General features: G+C 41.8%; 1 protein-coding gene across 3 annotated transcripts in view; it reads left to right on the top strand.

Moving 5' to 3' along the window:
• Window positions 1-9,237, top strand: part of IRAG2 (inositol 1,4,5-triphosphate receptor associated 2) — a 38,780-nt gene extending 29,543 nt beyond the window's left edge. For all 3 annotated transcript variants that reach the window (XM_048934375.1, XM_048934376.1, XM_048934377.1), the window contains exons 28-40: window positions 1,321-1,394; window positions 1,517-1,583; window positions 2,362-2,416; window positions 2,502-2,529; window positions 3,144-3,284; window positions 3,698-3,832; window positions 4,640-4,787; window positions 5,673-5,716; window positions 6,401-6,478; window positions 6,584-6,648; window positions 7,069-7,170; window positions 7,262-7,366; window positions 8,553-9,237. In XM_048934375.1, coding sequence (XP_048790332.1) covers window positions 1,321-1,394; window positions 1,517-1,583; window positions 2,362-2,416; window positions 2,502-2,529; window positions 3,144-3,284; window positions 3,698-3,832; window positions 4,640-4,787; window positions 5,673-5,716; window positions 6,401-6,478; window positions 6,584-6,648; window positions 7,069-7,170; window positions 7,262-7,366; window positions 8,553-8,796 — 1,286 coding nt within the window. In that variant the 3' untranslated portion in view covers window positions 8,797-9,237. The remainder of the gene's footprint in view (window positions 1-1,320; window positions 1,395-1,516; window positions 1,584-2,361; window positions 2,417-2,501; window positions 2,530-3,143; window positions 3,285-3,697; window positions 3,833-4,639; window positions 4,788-5,672; window positions 5,717-6,400; window positions 6,479-6,583; window positions 6,649-7,068; window positions 7,171-7,261; window positions 7,367-8,552) is intronic.
• Window positions 9,238-9,240: the final 3 nt, after the last annotated feature.

The following is a 9,240-nucleotide window of genomic DNA, read 5'->3' on the forward strand; positions in this document are numbered from 1 at the left end:
GTTTCTTGGGTGCTATCTTCCTGAAATCTAATTCAGTCTCCTTTCTTAATATATTTTCTTTCTACTAATTTGCCTTTGCAGTTAATTTTCATAGTTGATGAAAGTACCTTTAGCAAGGAGGAAACAGACATGCAAAGCAGATCAGGAAGAGTCCAAATAGCTTTCAAGTCTGAGATCCTGCTGCTAGCTTTACATCTCCCAGCAGAAAGCATTTCTAGCATTAGGATGGGAGTGTTGTTGAATCTGCATTTGTGATCTTTAATACTACTACACAACGTCTTCTAAAGGTGCTTGGGAGCCAGGTTGGATACTTAGGGCTGTGGAAAAAATAGCAGGGGCAAAGGGAGCACTGAGCAGGGGATGTTGGTTATGTGAAGGATGAAGAGAGAGAGCACTTCAGACCTGAAACTTTTCTTTTCTTGTGCTATTTCTTTCTGTGCATCTGTGTATGTGGGTGTGTGTGACTATATAAACAGCAAAAAAAAAAAAAAAGAATTCTAGATGTTCTAAGAGCTATAAATAGCTGCCAGAGTTACTTGCACACAAGAAATCAGTTTAACTCTCCAAGACTTCCTTCAGTTTCTTAAATATTTTCCCTTTAATAGCTGTCTTTTTGGAGGTTATTTTTGACTGCTTCAAATGCTTTCTACACTATGGCACTTGAAAGAATCCTAATTGGCATCATCAGTTCCTGAACTGAGCAATTTGTTGCCACCAGCCTTTTGGCAAGGAGAGCTCTTCTGTTGGCTCTGCCAGCACCCTACTGGTTGGTGGTTTTTCTGAGTAGGAAGGGCAGCCCAGGTGTCAGGCGTTGGAAGCTTATAGGCTCCTGATATACCACGACTCTGTGCATTTTTTTGACCTGGTTATGCTCGAGATGCTCTGTAATGGTAGCTGAACTAAGTTCTGTATCTGCTGTGTTGTCTGATGTTTCATAGCATGAAGTTGAAGAATTGCAAACACTCGCTGCTTCTTCTCTAGCTTGTGCATGGGAATTTATCTCCTGTATTCCTGTGCTAATTGAAGTTGAAATAAAAACTCATTATAAACTCTCTCTCTAAATAACAAAGAAAACATCTGGGCAGGGGGGGAAGGACAGAAAATCCAAGAGACTATTACTTGAACTTCTGTGTTCTGTGACTTCACCTGGAGCAACTCCGGTCAGAAGTAAGTCTTGCTCATAAACATGTAGTGCATGTTACTACACATTTTTTTTGAGGTCTGTTGGTCAGTGGCTGGTACTCTGGGTGTTGGTGTGTTGGAGGCTTGTTTTGATTGTATTACATTTCTTTTCTGGAACGTTTTTTTTTTTTTTTCCAGAACCTGACCTCATCAAGAAGGAGTCCACCTCCATGATGGAAGAACACAAAGCAGATCCCATAAAGAAAGACCTGGTGAGAGTCCTGGTGATGTGGAAATGTTGAATTGTTTGGCTGAGTGGTGGCGATGCAAAGCAGCAGAGGATGGGCCCCTTCAGGGCTTCTACAGCTTTTGCCTTGGTCTGTGTTTTTTTTAGGAGATGGAAAATGAAGCTACTAAAGAACAGATTGAGGTAACACCAGCTGTGGTTCCCAGCAGGAAAGGTAAGAGATTTGTTGAGTTCATTTGCTTAACTTACCAGGTGTGTCCCTTGGTCACCTGTGCCAAGAGCTGTGCGAGTGGGTGTAGAAAACTGCCTGGGCTGTGCCAGTAGTTGTATGAGGCTTCTGTTTTTAGGGATGGATGTTGCAGTTGAACACCAGAATTGGGTTAGCAGTAGAGAAAGGAAAGATGTTAGCATACAAAAACTTGCTTCTCTGATTTCTGCAGATACTGATCTAACCAGCTCCAGCTTCCTCTAGGCAGGAGGAAGAACTTAAGAGCTGCAGAGGAGCTGGGGTGTCTGAAACTGACATGCCTCCTCCTGAGATTTGTAAAGCAGCATCCTTTATGCTAACTAAAATTTAGGGTACTGTGTTCCAGATTAACTGGAAAATGCTTCTGCTGAACTGTGCTTAGTGATCCCCACTCTGTCACCTCACCTTTTGCCTTTGGAGGAGAACAGCAGCGAGTGATGGTGTAACATTCTGAACCTAAGGGTTGAAAGCTTAATCCAAAGTTTATATTAAGCTTTCCCATGCATGCAAGATGTGAGTTGAAATCACTTGAACTAACTCCTGTGGTTCCATGCAAGTGTCAGTGCTTTGTTGTTGCTGTTCTACTGAGGTACACAAGAAAAAAAAGTTTAACACAGAGGAATTACAGCCGTGGCTTCTGCTGGAGCTCCAAAGACTGACACAAACCATTTTGGTTGGCTGTTGGTTTTTTTTGTTTTTTTTTTTTTCATTTTGGTTGAGAAAGTTTTTATTTTTTTCTTCTCAGGGAGTTCACCCACTACAGGTGGCCTTAAAGGAGATAAAGCAAAGCAAAATGAGCCGTAAGTGTTCTGATTTTCAGTGATACCTGCATGTTGCAATTCAGAGTGGCAGTTTGTTACATGATTGCTTCTTCTTATCTCACAGTGACTCTCCGAGTGAGAAGGAAGTGGAGGTAAGTCTCTACTGCCTGTATCCTTAAATATCGTGGACAACAGAAGGGCCTTGTACATAAGCCATTCATTGTGGCTTGCTATCTTTTCCCATATAAAAGAATGGTGCTGAGTAACTTAAACCCAGTCTACTTTTGTGAATTGGCTTTTGAAGTGTTGTTCCCAAGTATGTTGACATAAACAATGTTTCTGTATGTCACAAATATGGAAGGGCTGTGATGTGAAAAGGTGGAAATCTGTAAGACTGACTAAAACACTGTTGCAACTGAAACACTCATTTGCAAGGGTGAAGGAGAGCAGAGCTGTGACCTCCTCCTGGCAGAGTGTATTGGTTTTAGCCCATTTTTCAAAGGACAGATGGCACGCTGCATGCTGTCAGGATCTCATCTGTCCTGGCTACGGATTATTTTCTCCATCACTATAGATGGAAGGACTGGCTTTGGGGAAGCAAGCCATGTTTGTTTTATCCTCTGTATTTCTTCTGTAACTTCATTATGGAGTATATTCCAAAATGTCATTTCAGCATTCATATCTACTTAAAAAAAAAAAAAAAAAAAAAAACAACACAACTCTGCACTGCTTGGATTGTTCTGAAATCATTTTGTTTCCACAATAGGCAGAATTTCTAAGGCTGTCTTTAGGTTTTAAGTGTGACTTGTTCACTTTGGACAAGAGGGTGAGGCTTGAAGAAAGATCCCGAGAGTTGGCTGAAGAGAACTTGAAAAAGGAGATTACAAATGCTTTGAAGATGCTGGAGGTGAGTGTGAGTGAGGTGCACAGGAACAATGGCTGTCAGTGTCTTCCAGTATGGCGCTCTTTCTCCAGAATTTGTAGTACATCATGAACTAATCTGAACAAAATTAGGTGATGAATTTAAAATAGGAGGAACTTAGTATTGGAGGGTTAACCTGCATCTGAGTGCTCAGGCAGTAGGGAATTTCTCTATTGCACAGGTGTCCAGAAAGAACCCTGTACTTGATTGATTTTATGCTAGTTAAGCTGAAGTCTCTGCCCACTGGAGCTTGCTATCAGGGTGCACTGAGTGAGGCTGTTGAGTGCCAGTGTGGTGACTCTGAGCCTGAACACTGCCCTTCAGTGTCATCAGTTGAGTTTGCCCATTGTTCTCTAAAAACAGCTCACATTTATTTTTCTTTTCCGTGTGTTTGTTAGGCTTTAGTTCCTTTGTGTGAAGAAGATAACCAAGCACAGGAAATTATTAAGAAGCTGCAGAAAAGCTTGCAGTTCCTCAGCCAGTATGCAGCCAGAGTTGCCAGCAGAGCAGAGATGCTGGGAGCTATTAACCAGGTAATGCTTCCCACATACATGTTTTGTATAAAAGCTTCTAGTTGTTGAGGGTTAGCAGTACCTGTTGGCTGGGCTTCTGGTTTCAGGACTAGATGTGGGAACTCATGTAAGCAGAGGAAACTGACCAGTAGGATCTAGTCCTGGCTCTGCCTTCTCAGACTGCTGCATGTGTTGCTATTGGGAATCACAGGCATTGTGAGAGTGACTGCATTATGGAGGAACACAGCACCAATGTGGTCCTGATTTAAAATAAAAAGTAAAACAAAACAAAAGGAAACTGGTAGCCTAGGGCTGCTTACAATAGAGAGCACAAAGATATAATGTGGCAACAGCAGTCTTGTTGCTCTAATGGTAATTGCCTGCCTTCTGGGAAGGGTCCTAACAGGGCTTTGGAGGAAGCGTAAGTGAAATATATGGAAACTTTCTAAAAATCTAGTCAAATGTTGTGTGTAAGCATGTGGAAGAACAGCATGAAGATAAGTCTTGACAATGCTAGTGAATGTGTAGTGGGTGTTCAGACTTGCTCAAAGGAGGTGAGTTATAAGGACTCAGAACATTAAAGTATGAACCACGTTAGAATAAGAAAAGTCAGTGAAGAAATGAGATTTGCGTAACTTTGGTGTGAAATGAGAGATGGGTTGCAGTGAAACTTTGTAGATGTGATGCAACATCCTCTCACTTCTGTCCACTATGGTACAAGATGGGAGTGGATAGATGATGACGGAGAAAATAGAATCTTAAAATCTAAGCACAGTGTAGCTCCTCAGAGGGCCACTTCATTGACTTACGGCCGTTTCGCTCTGTCAGGAGAGCCGTATCAGCAAGGCTGTGGAAGTAATGATTCAGCACGTGGAAAACCTGAAGCGCATGTACGCAAAAGAGCATGCAGAACTTGAGGAGCTGAAGCAGGTCCTGCTCCAGAATGAGAGGTCATTCAGTTCTCTTGGAGATCGAGGTAACTCAGACCAGCTGGTCAGGCCCTCCTCTTGTTGCGGTTTGCCAGGCAGGCCTGCCTAGTTAATGCTCAACATCTGAGGTAGAGAGATTTGTATGACTGATGTACCTCCTTTTCTAAAACTAGAGGAAAAATACTATGTTACAAGCAAAGTTGTATACAAAGTGTGAGGAATTGTGGGATAGTGGGAAGAAACACTGCAAGGATGTGGCAGTGTTCTGGCTTTTCCACAAGTGCATTGGGTATGGTGATGGTAATCTTACTGCTTCTGAGCAGTACATTTAGGTGCTTGCTCTGCAGTGTTCCCAGCTGTTATTTCTATGTAGTTTAGTTTTGACTTTGTAGGTGCTTGCAGCTCTTTTCTAAATTTGAATTTCAGCTGTTGAACTGCAGGTGCTCTGAGTTTCCCCCATTCAGCAAATGGTAGAGTGGTTGGGTTCTCAGACGGTGTCATGAACATGGCTTTTCCAGGAGGAGTGTGAATTTCTTCTGAAATGAAGCGTGCATTTTAAGAGCAGATAAGGTGGTCTTAGTTGTGCACTGCTAAAAATCAGGAGCCTAAACCACAGGTTAATCTTAAATTTTGTCTACGTACCATAAATTACTGTAGAGATTGGCCTAAAACAGGGTGTTTGACTTGATAATGGTAGAAACGCTGGTAGCAACAGGAAATGATCCTTGCAGAGGATGTGTAATATATGCATATATTCAGAACTTATCCAGAAATAGAGAGCTTTTTTTCCCCCTGAAATCTCATTTCTGCTTTCTGGGAGCATTTTGATGTACTCTCTTGCTTAGGCAGGTACTGCAGAAAGTCAGACCTCTAGTTGCAACTAAAACACACTGCATTTGTGTAAACCTTCCTGATGTCTAATCTGTTCACAGATGAATCTACAAACAAGAAGCTCCCCAATTCCTTTAACTTCAAGGTATGGCCCTTTTAGTTTAATGTGTAGTGGGGGGTGTGTGTGTGTGTGTGTGTGTGTGTGTGTGTGTGTGTGTGTGTGGTTTCCTTTGCCAAGTCATGCACTGGCACTGTGGTGCATGCTTGACATGATGGTTTTCTCTCAAATATGGGCTGGTGTCATCAAACACAGACATATTTTCTCATTTGCCTTGATTCCCCCTTTTCCTCCAGACCCGAGGGAGTTGTGTGTGGCCCCTCTTAGGGCAAATGAGGGGTTCCCAAAAGCTGAAATGACTGTGTTCTCATGTAGCAGCTAAGAAATATTGTTCACATGTGGTTCTCCCATTGGCGTTACAAGAGAAGGGTTTAGCACAGATGAAAAAATAAATTCAATTCCTGTTGACTGGAGGAATTCCTGTGAGGGAATGCATTCACTTTTGGTGTTTTGCTGGAAGCTGCGTGCCCAGCCTCTACTTAGGTGGGGAGGAGCAGTTAATCTGGGAAGATGCTACTTAAAATAAATAAATAAATAAATACATGCATTTGGGGCTGTGTGCATCATTTAATTGCTTGTTGTGTGTCACTTCAAGCTAAGTATCAGTGTTGAGTTGAGTTCTTACAGTTTGTGCCAAAACAGATGGTGTCTTGTGCACTCAGTGAGTAATCCAGTCATTCTTTGAGCCAGTAATGCCTTTTATTCCTGCAGCCATCACCATCCTTACGAAGAGTTAGCATTGCAACATTGCCTAGGAGCTCTGGAAACGCAGGTGTTGGGGTGCCACTGGTGAGTAAGGGCTCTCGTGTGGTGAGGCACGTGTCCCTTCTCAGAAGTGGCTGAGTTTCACTGGGAAAAGGCAGCTGCACTGAGTGGCTTGTGCTTCTTCTCTAGGCCCAACTGCAAGAACCTGTTGGAGATGAATGGAGTGATAAATTCAACAGGAGATCAAGCAGTTGGTAAAGTTGCTCGGCTTCTTGTTTGTCTAGGGTTAAATAATTTTCAGCTCAAGCTGTGCCTATATAAAGCAATCTATGGAGCATCCTGAGGTATAATAACATTAGGCTGCATCTTTCACGTTAGCTCTATGTGCTTCATTAGGTAAATGAGCTTTTGTGACTAAATGCTGCAGCTTTTCTAAATCTCTCAACCCTTAATTGAAAAATTATGTTCTCTTGCATTAGAACTAAAATACAAAAACCAGGTAGCTAATGTTAATGGATTTGGATTTAATTTTTAAAAATCCCTAATTTTAGGTGACTAATCTTGAAACTTATTTGTCTAAGTCCCAACCAAATGAGTAGGCTGCTGCTAAACTTGTAATTTCATGATATGTTTCTGGTGGGGAAACTCAGGCAAGTACGTTTAAAATATGACAGGGGACGACTAGGAGCAAGGCAAAATGAGAAGCGTCCTTCCCTACAGCGATTCATTAGCACCTATTCCTGGACAGAGTATGAGGATGAACACTCAGAAGCTAAGTAAGTTTCATGGCAATGCCCTCCGTGTTATGAGCTGTCAAATCACATGCTTGATGGAAAAGCTTTGGAACTCTTGCTTGCTTGCTTTTAGAAATGAGCAGCTGGAATTGCCTGCTGAAATGCAAGAACAACTATCAAGAAAGGAAAGTACCTCTGAAAAAGGAAAGTGTCCATCAAAATGGAACCTGAAGTCAGCGTAAGTTTCTTTTGTTTTTTCCCCTCACGTGGTTGTGAGGTAAAGCAGTGGATGGCTGTGGGAAGTGGAACCAAAGCTGTCGCTTTGGGTTTTGTTCTCAACACTGACTGCTGAAAAAAACAAACCAAGAATGAATAACGTCTGATGCCAGACTCACCTCACGAGGGATCCATTAGGAACCTTAAGGGGGAAGGTAATGGGGAGATAAATGGGAGCTTCATGCTGCAATCCTACTTTTACTACTCTGTGCCTGTATTTATAGCTGAGCTCTGAGCTACTGGGGCATGTGACATCTACTCTCATTTTAAAAACACACAAAAAAACACTATGGATTTTTTTTTAATTGAGGCCTGTGCAGCACTAAGTAGCAGGCACAAACTGAGAGACAAGCAGTTATCACCACCAAGTCTAGATTATTGCAGCTAATTTCTCTGGGTCTTCTCTGGGTCAAAGAAGGCTGTCCTCAAGAAGAATCCTTTCAAAGCCCCTAAATTTAAACTCCTGCCCTACAGGAAAGGAATCATGTGTTCTGTACAGGAAAAACTGCATGAATATCCTAAGCTAAACCTATAGTTCAAGCATTCCTGGGCAAGGAGACAATTGCACGCTAGCATGTAAAACTGAAAAGACAGCAGAAAGAACAATACAATACATTTACTTTCTTTCTATTGTTGGACAAAGAATACATGTTCCCAATTTCATGACAGCTTTAAGAGAGGAAAAGTAGGAAAGAAAAGTCACCGAAATGTAGGTGAGAAAAGACTATTCCCTAATTTCATGGGAGGCACCAAAGTCCTAGAAACAGTGAAACACAGAATTTTTCACAATCTGCAAGGCAGCACTTGTGAATCCTCTTCAGCAATAGTGTAGAATGGAGCAGGTGGCTGCCTGAACTGGGCTTTAGGTGTGTCACCTAAATCCTGTATCGAAAACTTACTGATCTGCAAAATGTCAGCTAGCACTGTGCAAAGCTCCTAGTGCAACAGAATCCTTGTCTGTTACCTGTGATAGTTAATGATGTATGTGCTTTTTCAAATCTTGGCTTACTGTCTGAGTTATTGTGTTAATTTTTGGTTTGTGGGAGTTTTCGGTTGGTGGGATTTTTTTTTTGTTTGTTTGAGGGTTGGGAGTTCCAAGTTCTGAAGAAGAATGGAAGGAGCATTACATGACTTACTGTATTCTGCAGGTGCAATTTAGTGTCATCGTGGGCATCCCATTTCAAGACTTCCTTTTCCAACGCTAACAAAACTCTCTGGGTTTCCGTGTCCATCCTGGTACTGCTTGCTGCTTTTACAAGCTTCCTCACTGGGCTGTCCCTTCAGCGACCAGCAGATGCAGCACCTGTAGGAACAGGGGACTCCTGGACTTCACTACAGCAACTGTTGTGGCCATATACAGGACTTCAACACAATGGGCCGCCCCCAGTATAACCAAGGTTTGGACCTGTGTGAAGTGACACGTCTGAGTTCTAGTTGACAGTATGAGAAGCTACACTGAGATAGGTAATATATTTAAGGTCATGGTTTGGGTTGTGGGCCTTTTGAGGGTTTTTTGTGCTTTTGTTTTTTCATGACTTGAAAAATACCTTTTTCTTCTCATTCTGGCAAAAGTTAACTTTTCAAGTTAATGGGGGGAGGGGGGAGTCTTAGTTCTATTCAGGTTTAGAATAAAACAGGTAGTGATTTTGAATGTGGCTCACAATAAATATGACTAAATGGTCCAGCCACAAGAGAATAAGTAACTTATTTTAACAAAGATGCAATGGTTACATTTTAGTCATTAAAGCTGTTCCAATAGTTTGAATAGAAAAAGACTGAAGACTTGAAATGTGACTTTATTGGAAGTTTTTGATAATAAAGTTTTAAATGAAAGCA

The sequence above is a fragment of the Lagopus muta genome, chromosome 1 (genome assembly GCF_023343835.1).
Source record: "Lagopus muta isolate bLagMut1 chromosome 1, bLagMut1 primary, whole genome shotgun sequence".
Taxonomy (NCBI): Eukaryota; Metazoa; Chordata; class Aves; order Galliformes; family Phasianidae; genus Lagopus; species Lagopus muta.